This window comes from Melozone crissalis, unplaced genomic scaffold (assembly GCF_028551555.1).
Source record: "Melozone crissalis strain CALT ecotype California unplaced genomic scaffold, PUWL_Pcris_2 ptg000088l_1, whole genome shotgun sequence".
Lineage (NCBI taxonomy): Eukaryota > Metazoa > Chordata > Aves > Passeriformes > Passerellidae > Melozone > Melozone crissalis.
This window is the reverse complement of record NW_026535865.1, coordinates 1,420,668-1,441,191: the sequence shown is the minus strand read 5'-3', so window position 1 is coordinate 1,441,191 and position 20,524 is coordinate 1,420,668. Positions and strand designations below refer to the sequence as shown.

The 20,524-nt window shown below is 63.5% G+C and overlaps 2 protein-coding genes across 3 annotated transcripts; one reads left to right on the top strand and one right to left on the bottom strand.

Annotated features, from left to right (window-relative positions):
- Positions 1–1,086: 1,086 nt before the first annotated feature.
- On the bottom strand, positions 1,087–11,192 carry MFSD12 (major facilitator superfamily domain containing 12). Its single transcript, XM_054290923.1, has 10 exons — positions 10,892–11,192; positions 6,068–6,278; positions 5,152–5,275; positions 4,746–4,943; positions 4,459–4,551; positions 4,282–4,374; positions 3,433–3,603; positions 2,945–3,039; positions 2,180–2,310; positions 1,087–1,601 (listed from the first exon to the last, which is right to left on the bottom strand). The coding sequence occupies exons 1-10, from the start codon at positions 11,178–11,180 to the stop codon at positions 1,507–1,509; spliced, it is 1,500 nt and encodes a 499-aa protein (XP_054146898.1). The 5' UTR covers positions 11,181–11,192; the 3' UTR covers positions 1,087–1,506.
- On the top strand, positions 11,041–20,416 carry HMG20B (high mobility group 20B). Of its 2 annotated transcripts, XM_054290934.1 has the most exons (11): positions 11,041–11,060; positions 12,889–13,162; positions 14,095–14,155; positions 16,374–16,473; positions 16,696–16,899; positions 17,058–17,178; positions 17,287–17,339; positions 17,592–17,667; positions 17,822–18,037; positions 18,427–18,559; positions 19,232–20,416. In XM_054290934.1, exons 3-11 carry the CDS (start codon positions 14,118–14,120, stop codon positions 19,242–19,244), a joined length of 954 nt encoding a protein of 317 aa, XP_054146909.1. In that variant the 5' UTR covers positions 11,041–11,060; positions 12,889–13,162; positions 14,095–14,117; the 3' UTR covers positions 19,245–20,416. The 2 variants fall into 2 exon arrangements, with proteins under 2 accessions (XP_054146909.1, XP_054146910.1); XM_054290935.1 differs by lacking the exon at positions 11,041–11,060 and having other exon boundaries at positions 13,121–13,145.
- The last annotated feature ends 108 nt before the right edge of the window (positions 20,417–20,524 follow it).

Below are 20,524 nucleotides of genomic sequence, written 5' to 3'. Positions count from 1 at the left end.
TGGGACAGTGGGAGGTGTCCCTGCCATGGCAGGGGTGGCACTGGATGGGCTCTGAGGTCCCTCACAGCCCAAACCATCCCAGGAGTTATGGAATAACCCCAGCACCCTCCTGAACACACTCGCTGTGCACACAGCACAGCCCTGCACACGTGGGGGGCACACACAGGTATGGACACACACACACAGTGTCACACTCAGAGTCACACAGACACACAGAGTCACACACACTCACCCAATGTCTCACACACAGTCACACACAAAGACACACTGTTGCACACGCACGCACACACACAGTGTCTCTCACACACACGCACACACACACATACACAGTGTGACACACACACACACAGTGTTACACACACACACGAGTTTCACACACAGTTTCACACACACACACTCACACAGTGTTACACTCACACACACACTGTCACACACACACAGTTTCACACACACAGATTCACACACAGATTCACACACACACAGTTTCACACACACACACGCAGTTTCACACACAGTTTCATACACACAGTTTCATACACACACACACACACACAGAGTTTCACACACGCACACAGTTTCACAGTTTCACAGAGTTTCACACACACACCCACCACACACACACTCACACAGTGTTACACACAGTCACACACACACAGAGTTTCACACACAGTTTCACACACACAGTTTCATACACACACACACACACAGAGTTTCACACACACAGTTTCACACACACAGTTTCACACACACACACACACAGATTCACACACACCCACACTCCTTATCAGTCCCCGCCCCCTCTGCGCACGGCCCGCTCCCATTGGCTGTCCCACCCCGGGGGCGGGGCCCCGCGCACGGACCAATCCCCTGTCCCCAGCCTGCGCGCGCTCCGTCCCGCGCGGGGCCGCCATGGCCGCCCCTGCTCCCCCCCTCCCCCCGCCCTCAGGCCGCCCCTCCGCCCGGGCCGGGCCGGAGCCGCGCTGGGCACCCCTGAGCCCCCAGACCCGCTCCGACCCCTGCTCTGGGTCCTGCAGCCCCCACCCCCATCCCGGAGCCATCAGCGCTGCGGTTGGTTTTTTTCTCTCCTTTTTCTCCTCCTTTATAAAGTGCCGTTTGTACGTATTGACCTTACAAAAGCAGGTTAAAACCTCGGGCCTCCCCCGAGCGCTCCCCTCTTCTGGGGCCGCCCCGGCCTGGCCTAGGCCCTTCTAGTGTTCATTGTGCAGGTGAGAGGTGCCAGGTGACCCTGCACCGGTCACACCGCACCGGGGACAGCCTTCATGGGACACCAGAGTCCGGGATGGGGACATGAGGTCAGGGTGGGAATACGAGTCCAGTGCAAGGAGACGGGGTGGGGTCACCCCCTCCCCAGAGCCCAGTGCCCCCCAGTGCAGGGGACCCTCCAGACTCAGAGTGTGGCACCGCGGTGGCCGAGGACGTGGTGGCCAAGGACACAGCCCTGGGGACACAGCCCTGAGGACACGGTGGCCAAGGACACAGCCCCGCTCAGTTGACAGTGCTGCTGTGGCTCTCTGCCTCAGTGCTCCCAGTGCCACTTTCAGGGGTCCTCGCGCTCCTCAGCCCATGCAGGCTGACAGCACCTGGAGGAGAAAGGGACAGGTCAGGAGAGATGGCAGCGTGGGGTGACCCCCATGTGCTGGCCTGGCCTTCCTGCACTCTTCTGCTAGCACCAGGGCCCTGACCCAGCAGGGCCCCAAGCAGCACAAGGGGTCTGTCCTGTTTCCCCACCCCACAGCGAGGCACTGGCACCCTGAGAGGCAGAACAGGCACTGACCAGCGGTGTTGGCTCCCCAGCCTGGCAAAGGGCACCCCGCCGTCCCCCACATTTGCTGCCACACTCTGACACCCCTTGGAGCCCCAGCGTGGCCACAGCCGGGCCAGGGGGGTGCTGCCCCCCAGAAGGGCCCAGCAAGCAAACACAGCCCCTCTCTGGGGGTGGCAGGGAAGTGTGACAATGGCCCTGCCCTGTGTCCTACCATGAGGGCTCCCCTGCAAGCACGGCCACAAGCCAGCCCAGTAACGACAGCGCTCCCACCACTGCCCCACTGGGGCCATCTGCAAAGACACTGTGGCTTTAGCCCAGGCTGGCACTGAGCACAGGGCTCCCAGTGCCCCCAGCCCCACGCTGGGCTGCCCCCAAGCCCCCAGCCCCACTCACGGCAGCGGATCCGGATGGGCCACACCATGATGGAGCAGAGGGTGGTGACAGCGGCGACAGCGATGCCGCCGGTGACCAGCACCATCACCCAGCGGTAGAAGCTGACACAGGCAGGGCAGCACAGCTCAGTCCTGTGAGGACAGGCAGGGATGTGGCTGTGGGCAGTGGTCCCATGTCCTCACATCAGAGTCAGGATGGGTTTGCACTGGGGTGTGAGGGAAAGGCCCAGGGCAAGGATATCCCCAGGGTATGGCTTGGGCCCTCCAAGGCTGGGAGAGAAGATGAAGAAGGGTTTAAGACAAATCAGAGCTGGACAAGAGAAGGCTCCAGGGAGACCTCAAAGCCCCTTCCAGTGCCTAAAGGGGTTCCAGGAGAGCTGGAGAGGGACTTGGAACAAGGGATGGGGGGACAGGACAAGGGGGAATGGCTTCTCACTACAACAGGGCAGGGTTAGATGGGCTATTGGGGAGGAATTCACCCCTTTGAGGGTGAGGAGGCCCCAACATAGGGTGCCCAGAGCAGCTGGGGCTGCCCCATCCCGGGAAGTGTTCCAGTCCAGGTTGGACAGGGCTTGGAGCAACCTGGTGTAGTGGAAAGTGTCCCTGCCCCTGGCAGGGGGTGGAAGGAGATGAGCTTTAAGGTCCCTTCCAATCCAAACCATCCTGGGATTCTACAAATCCAAGCTGGCTCCCTCCCGTGTCTCTTGCTCCAACCCTGGAATGTTTCCTCAGGCAATGGGAGTCCCAGCTCTGCAGAGGCACTCACGGGCAGGGGTGCAGGTTCTGGATCACCATCACAGCCAGGCCATTGGCCATCTTGTCCGTGAAGCTCATGGCACCGTAGACAAACGCACTGCTGTGCTGCGGGAGGAGAGGGAACCGCGCTGTGCTGGGCACGCAGCGCCGGGTGCCCTCTCATGGGCAGAGCCCTCACTGCAGCCGAGCAGCAGAGCACGGGCACAGCAACGGGGGCACAGCAACGGGGCACAGCACACAGGGGCACAGGACACGGGGCACAGCAATGGGGCACAGCACACAGGGGCACAACACTCATGGGGCACAGCACACGGGGGCACAGCACACAGGGGGCACAGCACTCATGGGGCACAGCACACAGGGGGCACAGCACACAGGGGCACAGCACACGGGGCACAGCAGATCCCCCTCCCCTAACCCTGAGCAGTGCCTACTCCAGACCGTGGGTGCTGTGCCCACCGTGGCCCCGCTCTGTCCCAGCAGGAGCAGCGGCCGTACCGTGTTGGTGCCGATGAGATCTGCAGTCATAGACAGGGAGGTGACCAGGATGGTGGCTGAGCCCGCCCCGAGCAGCACCGCCAGCCCGTAGATCTCATCTCCTACTGGCCTGGCCAGGGCCACCCAGGAGGCAAAGGCCAGGACCACCAGGATGCCCACAAAGTAAGTCAGCTGTGATGGGGACAGGCAGAGGGAGGAGTTGAGGCATCAGCTGGCACTTGGTGAGGAAGGAGCAAGCAGGGAGGGCACAAGGCCAGCATTGCTCAGGACCCATGAGGGACAGCCCTGGCTCTGTCCCAGCTGTATTTAAACAAGGAGACCCCAAAGCAGGTCCTTGCTGTGCTCCAGGCTGTCGTGCAGCCCAAGGGTTGAGCCCAGGCAGAGTTGTGGGAGTGTGGCTGTGAGGGTAAGGAACACTCCACTGCCACCCAACAGCACGGAGGGGACACACTGGGGGAGCAGGTCCTTCCTGCTGGCATTGCAGACCCTGTGCCCACCCTGGCCAGTGTAACCAGATCCCCCCTCTGTCCCTGATGGGCACCACAGCGCTCTGCAGCCCAGTCAGGCCTGCATAGACATTGCCTTCCCCAGCCCAAGGGATGTACAAGACAGGCCCCTGCCACCATCCCTGCCCACCACCCCCAGTCCCAGTAGGACACAGGTCCCCATCCCTGCCCACCACCCCCACTCCCAGCAGGACCCATGCTGCAGTGGGTCATTGCTGGCAGAGGTCCATGAGGGGTCCCTGCTCTCCAGCTCAGGTGTGCCAGGAGCTTTGCTCACAGCCAGGATTTGGCCCCTGGTCTTCTCCTGGAGTCAAACTCCAACTCTCCAGCACCCTGGACTCACATTCCGACCAATCCATTTGTTCACAGGCTTCATGAGGAACGAGGAGAGGAACCCACTGACGTACATCACCAGGGGAATGGTGGCAATGTACTTCTGCAAGGGACAAGGACAAGGAGATGAGCCCCAGGTCACGTCAGGACACCTTCCCGCGTGGCCCTGGACCTGCCCTGCACCCACCTTGGAGAGCAGCAGCGAGTTGGTGAGGTACATGGCGATGTACGTCTGGGACAGGTTGACGATGAGGCGGGTGGCCATGTAGAGCACTGCAACCTGGCAGGCAACAGGGCCAGAGCATCACAGCCCAGCCTGTGGGAAGGACCTGCCCTGCCTACTGTCATGGCACAGGTGCCCAGAGGGAAGGGGATGGATGGGTGCCCAGAACAGCTCCCTTCTCCATCTCCATCCCCACCCTGGGCAAGCCCCGTGGCAGCAGCCCAGGCCAGGGGAGTCCTGCCCGGCCATACCTGGTAGAAGGAGGGCTCCAGCAGCCAGTCCTTCCAGAGCAGCAGCGGGCGTGGGGGGCCTGGGGGCTCCTTGTGCAGCAGGGGGGTGCTCTCCTCTGCCTCGGGCAGCACCCCCGGTGGGTACGGCTTCTCCTTGGTGCCCAGGTGGAAGATGAGGGAGAACACGGCCCCCAGCCCCACCACGATGAGGGCCAAGTTCTGGTGAGGCAGTGGGGGTGAGCACAGCAGTGGGGGCAGCCCCCCATCAGCCCCCCAGCAGTCTGGAGGGTGAGGAGGGGTGCCCAAAGCCCACAGAGGGCTCAGTGTGGCTCTGGCCCAGCTGGGGAGGTTTTAGGGCACTGACTCCCTGCAGTGCCTCCCCAGCTGGGCCATGGCAAGAGGGAACCCCAGGGACTGTGGCACTCACCCGGAACACAGGGATGTCCTGCGGGCCCAGGTGCTCCATGCGGTCGGGCTGGTCCGTCTGGAAGTTCAGCAGGAGCCAGGTCAGGCCGTACACGGTGATGTTGGCCATGACAGTGAAGGCATACCTGAGCAGAAGGAAACCTTGGGGTGAAGCAGAGGGACAAGCATGGGGACAGCACAGCAGGACACCTCTGCCCACGGCTGCCATCCAAGCCAGGTGTGCTACAGCCTCTGCACCTCAGTGTCGTGGCTGAGGTGACACCTCTGAGGGCACAAAGCACCTGGCCAGGCCTCAGCCTTACTGCTGCAACTCCAATGTACCCAGTCCAAGCCTTGAGGCATGACTGGAAGGAAACCAAGATGCCTTCAGGTCAGTCTGCTCCCCCTCCAGGCACAGCTCACCTCTGCTTCAAGGATGCCAGGAGCTGCCTGAGCTGGTACCCCCAGAGTGGGGACCCAGGGTTACCCCACACCTCCCTCCTCACCCTGCCCCATGGAATAAACATCCCACATCCTGGTCCTGACAGGGATGAGCCAAGTACACTGCCCACCTGGCCCTGGGTCACCTCCAGAACAGCACCCAGAGCTGTGTCCAGTTCTCCTTGAGGGCATGTGGGAGGCACAGTCCCTCCCCTTAATGTCCATTCCCAAAGGAGAAGCGTCCCCAGCTCAGGGAAGTGTCCCACGGGCTGTGTCACATCCCTGGCATCAAGCCTTTCCCCCCTGGCAGCAAAGGCTTTGGGCCACCAACCCAGGACCAGAGTCCTTTGGCACATCCCACAGCACACCCACACAGCCCAGCCCTTGTCCTGCCATGCCAAGGTGTGCCACAGCACCCAGGAACCTCCTGTCACACCGTGATGGGACCCAGGGCAGCTCCCCAGGCCCAGGTGACCTCCAGGTGTGGCTGTGCTCACCTGAAAGCTGTGAGCTCCACCTTGCCATGGTCGCTGCTCACCAGCTCGGGGATGAGGGCCAGGTGGGACACCTGTGTGGCTGCCCAGCCAAACTGGAAGATGATGATGAAGGGGAGGTAGTAGATGAAGGCTGCCCATTGTGGAGTGCTGTCCCTGCAGGCCAGGCAGGGGCTGAAGACAAAGGGAAAGGACAAGAGGACACAGGTGGTGCCTGTGGAGAGAGCAGAGCAGTGAGAGGCTGCACTCCTGTCTGGGACACCAGTGTGACACACACAGAGCCCTCTCCAGGACAGGTCCTACCCCAGAGCTGGGGAGGGAGGTGGCTCCTTCCCCAGCCAGAGGGAACATGGGGAGCTTCAGACACCCCCTCAGCCTGTCCTGCACAGGGAATGTCCTTCCCTCTGGCACAGACAGACACCCCCAGCCAAGGTCCTTGCCCAGCACTGCTCTGTCCCCTCAGGACACCATGACAGACCCTCAGTGTCACACGCACAGGCAGCAGGAGGTCCCCAAGTGCAGATATGCAGTCAGATAACCCCTCCCTGTGCCTGCCCATGGTGATATGGCACCCCTAGGCTGGGAGGGCTCTGGCTGTCCCAGGGGCACTGGCACCCCGTGTGTCTCCACGCCCCCTCTCCCGTGGGGCTGGCAGAGAGAGCCATGCTGCCACCATGCTCAGACATCACCCACAGTGTGACAGGGTGACACAGAGCCATGGGGGCTCCGGGAAGGGCCCGCTGAGTCAGGGACAGCAGAGCCAGGCTCCTCCCTCTGCTGTCCAGCACAGGGACACAGCCTGGGGATGCTGCGTGGGGCCAGCCTGGCCTCGCCCTCCCCCTTCCGAGAGTCACAGAGTCTGTCTGCCAAGCGGCTCCACTGACCCCAGACCCCAACACAGCCTGGTGCGCTGTCCCACGTGTCCCCCACAGCCTCACTGTGTGCTGATGAAGAGCTGTTCCTACAGCTGAGGGACACCTGCTTTGCCAGGTCCCCAAGGTACTCTCTCCACTTTGCAAGAACCTCTCTTCCTCATGAGTGATTCCTCTTCCTCCCACCCATGAAGGGGATTTCCTCCTCCTCCTCCTCCTCCTCCTTGCTCCTACACAGCGCAGCTATGCAGGCCAGGGCTAAGCCAAGGACAAAGCCAAGGGTAGCAGTAACAATCCCAGCCCAGCCCTATCCATTCCCAAGGGGTGCTGGGTCCCCACACTGGCTCATACTGCTTGGCTTTGGCGCTCCAGGACCTCTGAAGGACAGGGGACTCAGGCACATGTGGTGCCTGTGCCCCAGACAAACCACAGGCACGGGAAGCTCCATGAAGGCTCCAACCAAGTCAGATCCTCTCTGTTCCCTGGGTTTTAACTGGGCCCAGATGAGGGGTGAGGGTCCCAGGGCCCCACAGGGTCAGGTTTTAACTGGGCCCAGGTGAGGGGTGAGGGTCCCAGGGCCCCACAGGGTCAGGTTTTAACTGGGCCCAGGTGAGGGGTGAGGGTCCCAGGGCCCCACAGGGTGAGGCTCTGCAGCCCTGTTGGGCTGTGAGGGCTGCCAGGGGAGCGCTGGGGCAGGAGCTGTGGGGCCCGGCTGCTGCAGCCTCCAGGGCTGCTCCTGGGCCCACCCATGAGCCAAAGCCACCTGAACAACCCCCGGAGTGTCACCTCCTGCTCATGACCCTCTGGGACAGGCAGTGTCCACCACCAGGGTCACCCCACCAGCCACCCCATGTGGCACAGGGCTGCACCCCAATAGCCATGTACCCCAAGAGCCCAGAGTGGCTGCACTGACTCAGAGGGTCCCGGGGAGCCCCTGCTCTCCCAAGGGGGGCCATGGGAGCCCACCCAAGACCATTCCACCCACGCCTGCCGCACCCCGGGCAGGCAAAGGCTCGGCCTCGGATCGCCGGCCCCGCGGGGCAGATCACGGGAACGCGGGGCTGCTCAGCACCGGCGCCCGGGGCAGGGAGTTTGGGACAGGCTGAGGCAGGCAGCAAAGGGACGCTCACCCTTCCTCCCACCGCGTCAGGAAGCCGGAGCCCATGAAAGAGCCGGCGAGCACGCAGGGACACCCGGAGCGCCCGCGGGAACACCCGGGGCCGCGGCCGCGGTGGGAAGATGCCACGATAGCAACTCGTGGTGTCTCCCCCGCCCCGAGGCTGCGGTTTCACAGCGTTTCCTCTGATCTGAGCACGGGTTTGCCACCGGACGAGACACCCCGCTCCCACACAGCTCCCCTCGCTGCAGTGTGATCCAGGGAACGGAGCGGTCCCGGCACGGCCGGATCCGGCGGGTTTGCCACCGCCGCCGGTCACTGTGGTCAGCCAAGGTGGGCGCCGGGGAAGCCCCTGCCTTGGGAATAAGCCAGGCTGCAGCCTGGAACACAGCTTGCGTCCCTGCTGCAGCCTGCCCGGGCTGTGCTCCGCTCCCTGCAGGCCCGAGGGAGCATTTCCCCTGTGCTGGCCGGCAGCACCCGGCTGGAGCAGCGGGAGGAAACAGCTCCGGCCACTTCCCTAAACCCAGGGCGCTGACGCTGGGGCAGGGGTGAAGCTGCCCCCCCTGCGCTCTCCCTGACTCACCAAGCCAAGCTCCGGCGAGGTCAGGCGCCTTATCAGGCTGCCGTTGGGTTGCACAAAGCACTGGTCGAGATAAATTTGGGATCAAGATAAGAGGACCCACACTGCAACCGTCCTCCCCCCACGCGGGTCTGCTCTGGGCGAGGCAGGTCGTTACCAGGGCTGTTATCAGTGGCCATTTCTTCCACCAACTGCCCCGTCCCCAGTGCCAGCTGAGCAGGATGTGCCGGCTCCTGCACCAGTCACAGCACCAAGGAACCCCCTTCAGGCCGTGCTGTCCCCTCAGAGAGGGACCAAGGACCCCTGTGCACATCACACTGTCCCCTCAGAGAGGGACCAAGGACCCCTCTCTACACCACACTGGCCCCTCAGAGAGGCACCTCAGCAGATGGGTCCCCACCAGCCCCTGAACTTCGCTGCATTTTTTGTCCCAGGGCAGAATGCAAGATAAACCTGTCAATAATTCCTGTGAGCCAGAGCCTCCTGTGCATGCCATACCCCACTGCTGGCCCCTGGGTGCACAGCCCCAGCACAGCCAAGGGCCCCATGCCACAGGGCCCGCGCCCTGGGGACACTGAGAGCTGCTCAGGAAGCACCTGGGCTTTTGGGAAAGCCCAGATTTTACTGATGGTCTTGGTTTTGCTGCAGCTCTGAGGTCTGAGCATGTGGTTCTCACCCCTGCTTGCTGCCACCCACACACACAAAGCGTGGGGAGCCCCCCGGGATGGGAGGGTGCCCAGGCAGGACAGGGATGCCATGGTGCCCCTTCCCCATCCAGGCTGAGCATCCCACTGTGCCCCACGCATGGAGCAGCTCTGTCCCCACCTCGCTGCTGCAGGGGATCCCAGACAGGCACCTCCCAGGCCACCCCCTCCTCACCAGACACATCTCCTGTCACCCAGGGCATTGCCAACACACCAGAGCCCCTTCACCTTCCACAGGGCACCCCAAAAGCCTCCAGGGCAGCCCTCCCTTCAGTGGAGGAGCTGCTCCCTTCCACCCCCGGGTACACAATTCTGCTCACCCCTGGGGCTGCCCCTCTCCAGCTGGGGGGACCCTGTCCCCACCTCACTGCCACATGGTGGTCCCCCTCCCCGGAAAGGCTCCCACACCTTCAGGGACACCTCCATGCCACAAGGCACCCCGGTTCCTCCTTGCTTCAGGGAACCCCCAAGACTGAATCCCCAACCCAGAAAGGCACCCTTGGACTTGTTCCCTCTCTTCCAGAGCACCCCAGAAATGCATCCTGGGGCTGACCCTGTACCTCAGAGAGACTCCTCCGTGTCCCCAGCAGAGCGTCCCCCACCCGTGCAACCCCCCCCAGCAGAGCTGCTTGGGGCCAAACCCCTCCATCCAGCATCCCCCACTGTCCCCCACCCTGAGCATCGGAGAAAGGTTCTCCTGGGTTCCCCCACTCAGAGCACCTCAGAAAAGCTCCTTGGGCCACCCTTCTCCCTTCAGGCACCCCAGGAGGGTCTCCCACCCCTGGCATCCCAGAAAAGCTCCCCCAGGGTCACCCATTCTCATGTCACTTTGGATAGGCACCCTCGGTCACTCCCTCAGGGCACCCCAGAAAGGTTCCCCCAGAGCCATCCTCTCCACTTAGAGCACCCCAGAAAGGCTCCCCCTGGTAACCCCCAACCCAGAGCACCCCAGGTATCCCTCCCTCACAGCCAGACTCCTGCCCTCCCCTAAGCGAAGCCCCTCGGGGTTACCCGTCTCTTATCTTTGGCACCCCAGCAGTGTGTTCCACCCAAGGCACCCCAGAAAGGCTCCCCATGGCCACTCATTTCCATCCAGGCCACTGCAGAAATGCCACTCTGAGCGACCCATTTTTACCAAAGACATCTTGGATAGGTACCCTTGGGCCACGCCAAGGTCCCCCTGTGTGTCCTTCAACACAGAGCACAGTAGGGTCCCTCGGGGCCACCCCTCTCACTTAGAGCATCCTAGAAGGGCTCTGGATGTCCCCCAACACAGACACCCCAGAAAGTCTCCCCCGGGGCCATCCCTCTTCACTCAGAGCATCCCAGAAAGGCTCTGCCGGTTGTTCCATAACACCGGCACACGGAAAGCTCCCCCGGGGCCGTCCCTCTCTACTTACAACATCCCAGCAAAGTCCCCCTTCGGCTGTCGCCCACTCAGGACACCCCAGAAAGGCTCTCCCGGAGTCAGCCCTCCCGGCTCCCCCCATCAGAGCTCCCGGTCCCCGCACCCCCCGCCCGGGTGTCTCCGGTCCCTGCGGTCCCCGCACCCACCGGCCAGGTGCCAGCCCTTCCTGCGCCCGCAGCGCCCGCAGCCGTGGGCCCGGTCGGCCTCGAAGCCGAGCAGGGGCGTGCAGAGCCCGTCGGCCGCCTGGCCCGCCAGCAGCAGCCCCCCGGCCGCGGCGTGCCCGTAGCCCAGCACGGCGTGCAGGAAGGGCAGCAGGTAGGTGAACCAGAGCGCCGAGCACGCGTCGTTCAGGAAGTGCCCGCACGCGAAGCTGAGCCGCGCCCGCAGCGGCAGCGCCGGGCCCGGGGACTGCGGGAACGGCGGCGGCTCCGCCATGGCCCGGCCTGAGCCCGCGGGGACAGCGGCGGGACGGGCCCGGCGGGAGGCACCGCCAGGGAATGGGAGGGCACGGGGAGGGACGCGGAGCGAGGAGGGAGGAGATTGCAGGGACAGGGAGGGACCGGCTGATCCCCGCATCCCCCGGGAGCCGGCCTGGGCGGGGAGGCGGCACGGGGGTGCGCCCGCTTACCCCAGTTACACCAGTGCGATCCAGCGATCCCAGCGCCCACTTATATCAGTGCTGTCCCCACTCCGAGCGGGACTCCGCTGCTGTCCCCACACTGCTCCCAGACACATCACAGCTGCCCCCACGCCGTTCCCAGTCACACCAGTACCATGGCACTGCTGCTCTCAGTCATACCAGTGCTGCCCCCATACTTTTCCCAGTTGCACCAGTATTACCCCCACGCTGCTCCCAGTGACATATGTGCTGTGCCCACAGCGCTCCCAGTCACGCCAGTACTTGTCCTGTACTGCTGCCAGTCACACCAGTGGTGTCCCCACAATGCTCCCAGTCACACCAGTGCTGTCCCCAGTGATCCCAGTATCACTCCGACACTCCCAGTCACTCCTGCCCTGGCCATAGCAGTTCCTCAGACCCCAGAGCCCTCACACAGCTCCCAGTCACACCAGTGCTGCCTGTAACACTCCCATCACCCACAAGGGAATGCCCCAGTCACTCCAGTACTTCCACACTGCTCCCAGTGACCTCAGTACCCACCCCAGCAAGGCAATGGTCCCCATGCTGCCAGCAGGCACCCCAGAATTCCAGTGACACCAGTACACCCTCACTGCTCCCAGCACCCCGGTATTCAAGTGAGGATCCCCATGATGCCTGTGGCTGCCCGAGCCCCGCTGATCCCAGTACACCATCACACTGCTCCCAGTCACCCCGTACCCCAGGTATGCACCAAGTGGGGAGTGTCAGTCTGCAGGAGTGGGGGTACAGGGATTGTGGGCACTGGAACCAGTCAGCTGGGAGTCACTGGGACGCTGGGATGACTGCAGATGTCATGGGGACCCCCTGCTTGGATGGGCACTGCGGTTAGTAGGAGTCGTGTGGGGGTACTGGGGTGACTGGGGACAGTGTGGGGAGAGGACTGGGGTCACCAGGACTCTGGGGTGGCTACTGGAGTCATGGGACACCCTGTCTTGGGTGAATACTGGTGTCACTGGGAGTAGTGTGGGCTTACTTGGGCAACTGGGAGCTCCTGTTGAGTAGGTACTGTTGTGACTGGGACCTGTATGACCAGAGCTGAGGGCACCGAGACCCTCTAGAGAGGAGCATTAGGGTCACTGGGACTCTGTGATGACCACAGGCATCATGGGGATCCCCAACTGTGTGAATACTGGAGACACTGGGAGCAGCCTGGGGGTCGTGGGGGACCTCCCCTTGTGTATTTAATGGAGTCACTGGGATCAGTATGGGCTGTACTGGAGGGAGAGGAAGCAGGGTTGGGTGAGTGCTGGGGGCACTGCGACTCTAGGATAAGTCATGGGTACCCCCTGCTGGGTGGGTACAGGGGCTGCTGGGAGCGGTGGAGCAGGGTGGGCACTGCGGTCACTGGGAGCGGTGGGAACACACTGGGCTCACTGGGATGGGGAGGCGGCCGAGGGACGCCGCCATGACGTTGCCCTTTGAAGGCGCTGCCCACATCGGGCCACCGGAGATGCGCCCCCTCCTCTTTGTCGTTGCCCCTTTAAGACGCTGCCCTCTCCACAACACTTCCTCGTCCCCACGCTGGCTGCTGATTGGTCGGGCCGCCAGCAGCGCGCGCACGCCGCGCCCGCCAGCCCCGATCCCCCTTCCGCCGCTTCCCTCTGACGTAATCACATCCAACCAACCCGCGTCTGGCTGCGCCCAGCGAGTCGGCGCCGAGCGGCCAATCGGGGGCGCTGCGGCGGGAGCCTCGTTTGCATAATAATAGAGGGGCGTGGTCAAGTGAGCGGCGGCGGCGGCGGGTCCGGACGGGGATCCTGTGAGGGGGGATCCTTTGGGGGGGGGGGGCTCCTGTGGGGGGATCGATCCTGTGGGGCTCCTTTGGGAGGGGGGCTCCTGAGGGGATCCTGTGGGGGATCGTCTGGGAGGCTCCTCTGGGGGGATCCTGGGGAGGAGGGATCCTGTGGGGGGGGGAGCCTGTGAGGGGCGTTTCTGGGGGGGGGATATTCCGGGAGGGGCGTTCCTGAGGGGATCCTGCTGGGGAGGGGGATCCTGTGGGGGATCCTCTGGGAGGCTCCTCTGGGAGGGGCGCTCCTCTAGGGGGATCCCGTGGAGGGGATCCTGTGGGAGAGAGGGCTCCTGCGGGGGCATCCTGTGGGGAGGGGGATCCTCTGGGAGGGGGGGCTCCTGCCGGGGGCAGCCTGTGACGGGCTCCTCTGGGAGGGGCATTCCTGGGGCGATCCTGTGGGAGGGGGGCTCCTGTGAGGGGATCCTGGGGAAGGAGGCGCGGGTATAGGGCGGGTTTTGAGGGCGAGCCCACTGGGGCGCTGCGATGGGACCCCAGGAGGGCCGGTGAGGGGTGCCGGGGGCACTGGGGTGCGGGGGGCGCTGGGGGTTACCGGGATGCAGCTCTTGGGGCTGCGGTGGGTCTCGGGAAGGGGGGTTACTGCAGGGGGGGGCTCAGGGGGCACTGGGGATCACCGTGGGAGGGGAGCAAGGGGGATGAGCCCCTGGGAGCTGCGATGGCACCCCCAGGGAGGGGTGGGTCAGTGGAGCAGCTGGAGCTTGTGCCGGATCCTGGGGCTGGGGTGGGTGGAGAGGACAGTAAGGGGCTGGTTGGGGAGGAGAGCCCATGTGGGGAGAGGTTCTGTGATTTCCCCACAAGGGAGACACCTCCGAGGGGGGTTTCAGCAGGGGCACCCTGGTGGGCACCACCACCCGATGACAGTGCCAACTGTGCTCTGCCCGCAGGGTGCTGACCGAGACCCCTGCCCATGGCCCACAGCACCAAGCAGCCGCCTGCCGCCCTGCTGTAAGTGCCACCAGCTGCCAGAACCTCCTCTGGCCACCCTGCTGTGTGTCAGAGCCCCTGCTGAAAGAGCAGCAGAAACTCACTCCCTTCCAAGCCTTGGGGGTGGTCTGGGTGTGCTGGGGAGGGATTGTCCCACTCTGCTCTGCCCTGGGGCAGCCTCACCTCCAGTGCTGGGGGCACTTTGGGCACCACGAGATCAGAAGGACTCAGAGCTGTTGGAGAGTGCCCAGAGGAGGGACACGGAGCTGGGCAAGGGCTGAGGAGCAGCTGAGGGCACTTGGCTGGTTCAGCTGCAGCCCAGGAGACTGAGGGGAGGCTCCTCGGGGGCTGCAGCTCCTCCCCAGGGCAGGCACAGGGGCAGGGGCTGAGCTCTGCTCTGGCACAGGGACAGGAGCCCAGCAAGGGCTGCAGCTGTGTCAGGCCTTGGCATGGAGCTCAGGGCAAGGTTCTGCCCCCCGAGGCTGCTGGGCACTGCCCAGGCTGCCCAGGGAATGGTGCCAAGGCTGCCAGAGCTGCAGGAGCTCCCAGGGGTGCTCAGGGTGGGGGTGTTGGGGTGGCTGTGCAGGGACAGGGGATGCACTGATCATCCCTGAGGGATCCAGCTCAGGATATTCCAGGATTCTGTGATTCTGAGCATATTGGGAGATCAGAATCAGCAAGGGCTGAAATCCTCTGAGATTTGTGCTGTCCTGGGTTGTCCTTGGCCCTCCTGTCACGGGGGTGGCGGATGGGGAAGCTCCTCCGAGGTGGAGGGAGGTGAATGCCAGAACAAACTGGCTGAGGAGGAATCTTGCCTGAGATAACTTTACTTTTTAAAGCATCCTTAGGCATTCGAGGAATCCGGATCACAAGGGGGAGGGAGATCTGTCTGGGCTGGAGGGTGTCAGTGTGTTCCTGGCCAACATGATGATGCTTTTCTGTGCACATCACTGGGAACATTGCTCTTGCAGCTGATAAAGCCAAAGGCTGGCCATGACCCTGCATAGCCTCAGAGGGTTCTTTTTCCTGAGTAGCTGGAAGAGGTGGTCTCACACCTTGCTGTAGGGTTTTTTGTGAATGTGGGGGTGTAGGGCACTGGTTGCCTCTGGTCCTGGTGGAGGGACTTGTCCCAGTTTTTCTACAAGGGCCACTGCAGTGTCAGGCTCATGGAAGGGGTTGTCTAAATTAACTGCAAGGATGGCTTGTCTGGGTGATAAATGGACACCAGTAGCTTGGGGCCTCTGCAGGGATTGGGGTTTGCTCCAGGTACATGATGTGGCAAACACAAGGGAAATTCCAAGGTGCATCCTGAGCAGGCTGGGATCACTGTGGCTTTTGGCACATGTCTGTGCCAGAGCTTGTGTTTGGCCCTGGGCTGGTTCCCAGATCTGGGCACCTGGTTGGAACCCAAGCAAGCATCACTTGGTGATACTCAGGAGCCCTTTGTGGCTCTCCTGATGTGGTGAGAACATTTCCAGCAGAGCAGGAGCTGCCTTGAGGACCCTGGGGTGTGAATGGGACAGGGCTGGGAGATGGAGCCAGCCTGGGGGAGGAGTTGCTGGGGGCTTGGGGAGCCCCAGGGTGATGCTGTGGTGGGACAGGGAGGCTCTGCCTGAAGCAGCTGCTGATCCATGAAGCCGTGGCAGTGACGTGGGACAGGGGCTGGGCCCTGCAGTGCAGCCACTCGAGGTGCTGGGGAGGTGTCACAGGCAGCACAAACCTGCTGGGGTGGTTGTGGCTGCAGCAGCTCAAGCCAGTGCCCTGCCCTCACCCTCTGCTCCCAGGGTTCCTGGGGTGTGGGTGATGCTTCCAGGTGGTGCCCCTGGTGCCAGGATCCAAACCCCTGTGGCTCCTGCTCCTTTGCAGACTCCCTTGGGACCCCCACCAAGGCGTGTCCCAAGCCCAGGTGACAGGCAGGGATGGGACTGTCAATGTTTCCTGACCCCAAGAGCCAACCCCCATCCCAATGGCCCTGAGGAGTCCCAGGGCTGCCCTCAGACCTCAGGGCAGCTTTAGGGTGCAGGGCTGCCCTGCTCAGGTGCTGGGCTCTGCTTCAGTGCCATGGCTCTGCTGTAGCCGCCCCTCATGGGAGCAAGGGCTCCATGGCCATGCTGGGTTTGGGCTGTTTGACTCAGGGGCTTTGGGGAATCTGGTGAGTGTGAGCTCATGCTGCTGGGGATGTGTCACTGTTGGTCCCCATGGTGTCCCAGCCCTCTCTGACGGTGCTCTCTGGCTGCAGACACGCCACGGGCAAGGCTCAGCATGGGAACTTCCTGGTGGCCATCAAACAGGAGAAGGGGGAGTCGGCCCGGGTGGGCGGTGAGAAGCCGGAGGAGGAGGTGAGTGCCAGAGCTGTGTCCCTTCTCACTCCATCCCTGGGCCCAGGTGCCCAGCCTGGGGCTGTCCCTGCCCCTCTGCTCACCCTGCACCAGCCCATGTGAGGCTGTGGCCGTGGGCCAGGGAAGGGCTGCATGGCCCAGGTGGGCCTGGGGGCTCTCCTGTGTCCCCCTGGTGCGGTGGCTCTGATCCCTGATGGGCTGTTCCTTCCCCGTGGGTGCCAGCCCGTGAAGAAGAGGGGCTGGCCCAAGGGCAAGAAGAGGAAGAAGATCCTTCCCAACGGCCCCAAAGCCCCCGTGACGGGCTACGTGCGCTTCCTGAACGAGCGGCGCGAGCAGATCCGCACGCAGCACCCCGACCTGCCCTTCCCAGAGATCACAAAGATGCTGGGAGCAGAGTGGAGCAAACTGCAGCTCTCTGAGAAGCAGGTACTGGCCCCCAGGGCTGGGCAGCTCCCCAAACCCCTGAGCTTGCTCCAAGAAAGGTGCTGGGCCCAGTGCTGGGGGGTGGGAGCTGGGCAGGGAGGGTCAGCAGCTCCTGGGAGGCTGGGTGGGGTGAGGCTGAGCCCCTCTGTGACCCCTCACAGCGGTACCTGGACGAGGCAGAGCGGGAGAAGCAGCAGTACATGAAGGAGCTGCGGGAGTACCAGCAGTCAGAGGCCTACAAAATGTGCACGGAGAAGATTCAGGAGAAAAAGATCAAAAAAGGTGGGCTGTGGGAGCAATGGCTGCAGGATCCAGGATCCAGCCAGGTGCTGCCAGAGCTTTCTGGGGACATGAGGCTGGGCCCTGGGTGACCTCCTTCCTCCCCTGCAGAGGATGTGGGCACGGTGGGTGTGAACACCCTACTCAACGGGCACCCGCACAAGGTAAGGCTCTGTGTGGGGAAACTGAGGCACATCACACTGCTGGGCTGGCTGCAGGTGTGGGTGGGCACAGGGAGTTCTGGGGCTGTGAGTCCCAGGTTCCTGGAGGGGTGGGAGGCAGAGCATAGCCGTCCTCCCTCCCCAGACAGGGCCAGCCCTCACCCTGTCCCGGTGCCCTCATCAGCCCGGCCCCAGGGTGTTGGGGTCCCCTCTGGTGGGCCCAGCCCTGCCCAACCCCTCCCTCTTGTTCCTCAGGCTGGTGAGTGCAGCGACACCTTCTCCACCTTCGATGTGCCCATCTTCACCGAGGAGTTCTTGGACCAAAACAAGGGTAGGGGCTGTGGAGGGTCCTTGAGAAGCCTGTGGGGACACAGCTGCTGGGAAGAGCCGTATGTGGGTTTGGGGTTGGGTTTGGGGTTTGGGTTTGGGTTTGGGATGAGGGGCTCTCCACGGCCTGTCCCCACGGGCACGGTGCTGTCCCACAGCCCGGGAGGCCGAGCTGCGGCGCCTGCGCAAGATGAACACGGAGTTTGAGGAGCAGAACGCCATCCTGCAGAAGCACACGGAGAGCATGAACTGCGCCAAGGAGAAGCTGGAGCAGGAGCTGGTGCAGGAGGAGAGGCAGACCCTGGCCCTGCAGCAGCAGCTGCAGTCTGTGCGACAGGCCCTCACTGCCAGCTTCGCCTCCCTCCCCATCCCCGGTGAGCTGGGGGCAGCTGTGGGGCCCTGACTGCTGGGACCCCTGCCTGGGCACTGAGGGGTCCCCCAGCCCATAGAGGGCAGCACTGTGGGGCAGTGGGGTGGTGGTAAATGCCCATCTGCTGCTGGGGGGGGCATCCTGCAGCACATGGGAGCTGTCTGGGAAGCCCAGGGATGTGACAGCCAGCTGGGACAGGGCAGGCTGGGATCCCTCCTTCTCTCGAGTCACACTCACAGCTGCACCGCAGATTGGCCGAAATCCTTGTGTTCCTGGGCTTGTGCCACTGCAGGAGATGGCTTCTGGTGCTGGGATCTCTTCTGTCGTCCCCAGCACATGAGCATGGTGGGGTGGGGATCTGCTGGTCCTGCTCACTGGGCTGTCACCTCACAGGCACTGGGGAGACCCCCACGCTGAGCACCCTGGACTTCTACATGGCCAAACTGCACAGTGCCATCGAGAGCAACCCCCTGCAGCACGAGCCGCTGGTGCTGCGTGTCAAGGAGATCCTGTCCAGGATTGCCAGGTGGGTGGCACAGGTGTCCCCATGGCACTGCAGGGCTGAGCTCCAGCTGCTGGTGATGGGAGCTGAGCAGGAAAGGTGTGGATAGAGATGGGCAGAGATGGTGCAGCTGCTCCAGGGAGCTGTGGGAGGGGGAAGCCCAGTCCCTGAATTCAGGAGGTGTCCCCATGTCCAAAGGTGCTGATCTGTTGGAGCAAGTCCAGGGAAGCCCACGGAGATGCTGCCAGGGCTGGAGCCCCTCTGCTCTGGAGCCAGCCTGGCACAGCTGGGCCTGCTCACCTGGACAGGAGAAGGCTCCAGGGACACCTCAGAGCCCCTTCTGGGGCCTGAAGGGGCTCCAAGAGAGCTGCAGAGGGACTGGGGACAAGGCCTGCAGGGACAGGACACAGGGAATGGCTCCCACTGCCACAGGGCAGGGCTGGGTGGGAGATTGGGAATCAGGAATTGTTCCCTGTGAGGGTGGGCAGGCCCTGGCACAGGGTGCCCAGAGCAGCTGTGGCTGCCCCTGGATCCCTGGCAGTGCCAAGGCCAGGTTGGACAGGGCTTGGAGCAGCCTGGGACAGTGGGAGGTGTCCCTGCCATGGCAGAGGGAGGAGCTGGATGAATTTTAGGCCCCCTTGCAATCCAAGCCATTGTGGGATTCTGTGACTCAGCTGTGCTTTTCTCCCTCCTCAGTGAACACTTGTGAGAGGACCAGTCCTTCCAGACCCCGGACCTGGCTGGACCCTGGGCCTGTCCCTTGGAGCTCACTCAGGGGACAGTGTCTGCAGGGGCTCTGGCTGCTCCCCCTGCCCCTCGCACCTTCCTGCAGCCGGGACCCCCAGCCCAGACCGCCCGACCCACAGCTGCACCCGCTCCAGGGACCTTGAGCTCTGGGGACAAGCGGTGACAGGGCTGAGGGACAGCTGGGGCAGTGCTGGGAGAGGGTCAGCGTTGGTGTGAGCACCCCTGGCTCTCCCCTGGGCCCCCAGCCATGCCCTGCCAACCAGGGGCTCCCTGGAGCCTGACTGGGGCAGGGGGGGCACTGGTGGGTTTGGGCCTGGAGTGAACACACCCCTGTAGGGTGAGCTGGGGCTGTGGGGAATGGGGGGCACTGGGGGTGACTGGGACCCCCTTGGTCCTGGTGCTGCCTCCTGTCCCCTGCCAGCCTGGGAACCTCTTCGTCCCATCCCTGCAAGGGCCTGAGGGCAGCTCCTTCCCACCACCTGCCTCAGCTTTTATTTGATGCGTGCCTTCAGCCTCTGCCCCTGTCACCCTGCTTGGCTCCCCTCCTTCCCCTCCGTATCTGGGACCAGGCAGTGAGCTCCTGAAAGCAATACAACTCTTTAGGCCAGAGGGAAGCTGGAACTGTGACCCCCTCCTGGGGCAGGGAGCAGAGGAGAGCTGGGACTGACCCCTCCCATGATGGGGGACCCCTGCGAGAGGGGAGCTGGGCCCACCTTGTCCTAGGGTGGGGACCCTGTAGCAGGGGAGCTGTGACCGCCCCCTTCCTGCTTGCAGGGACCCTGGGTGTGCTGCACTGGCTTTTGCCTCCTGCCCCTTTTGCCTGAGCCCCCCTGCTCTTGTGGGACCACTGTGCTGGCAGCCGGGGTCAGGCTTGGTGTCCCCGGGACTGCCTGTCATTAATCTCAGACTGTGTAATTAGAGAGTGTCTTATTTTCTTACTTAGCACTACATGGGCCTGGCCCTGGCCCTGGCTCTGCCGGGGCCCGGGGTGTTCCCACCCCTCCCTCGCTTGCCGGGCCCGCGCTGTGCATCTGCCATTGGCCATCTCCTGCTGCCGCTGGGCTGGGGATGGAGATGGGAGCAAATAAATGTGGGAGAAAACCGCTCTGGTCCCTGTGTGTTTGTGCTCGGCGGGAGCTCTGGAGCTGATCCCGGGCTTGGTTGTTGGGGTGGATCCGTGGGGGCAGCCCCGAGCCCATCGCTGCAGCCCCCGGCCCCGCCGGGGGGGGATGCGCTGCTGCT

Coding starts and splice junctions, on each gene's coding strand:
- HMG20B (XM_054290934.1), top strand. CDS start 14,118: ATGGCCCACAGCACCAAGCAGCCGCCTGCCGCCCTGCT. Junction 14,156..16,373: donor CAGCCGCCTGCCGCCCTGCT/GTAAGTGCCACC, acceptor CTCTGGCTGCAG/ACACGCCACGGGCAAGGCTC. Junction 17,179..17,286: donor GGAGAAAAAGATCAAAAAAG/GTGGGCTGTGGG, acceptor CCTCCCCTGCAG/AGGATGTGGGCACGGTGGGT.
- MFSD12 (XM_054290923.1), bottom strand. CDS start 11,180: ATGGCGGAGCCGCCGCCGTTCCCGCAGTCCCCGGGCCCGGCGCTGCCG. Junction 4,552..4,745: donor TGGAGCCCTCCTTCTACCAG/GTATGGCCGGGC, acceptor GTTGCCTGCCAG/GTTGCAGTGCTCTACATGGC. Junction 3,040..3,432: donor ATCTCATCGGCACCAACACG/GTACGGCCGCTG, acceptor CTCCTCCCGCAG/CACAGCAGTGCGTTTGTCTA.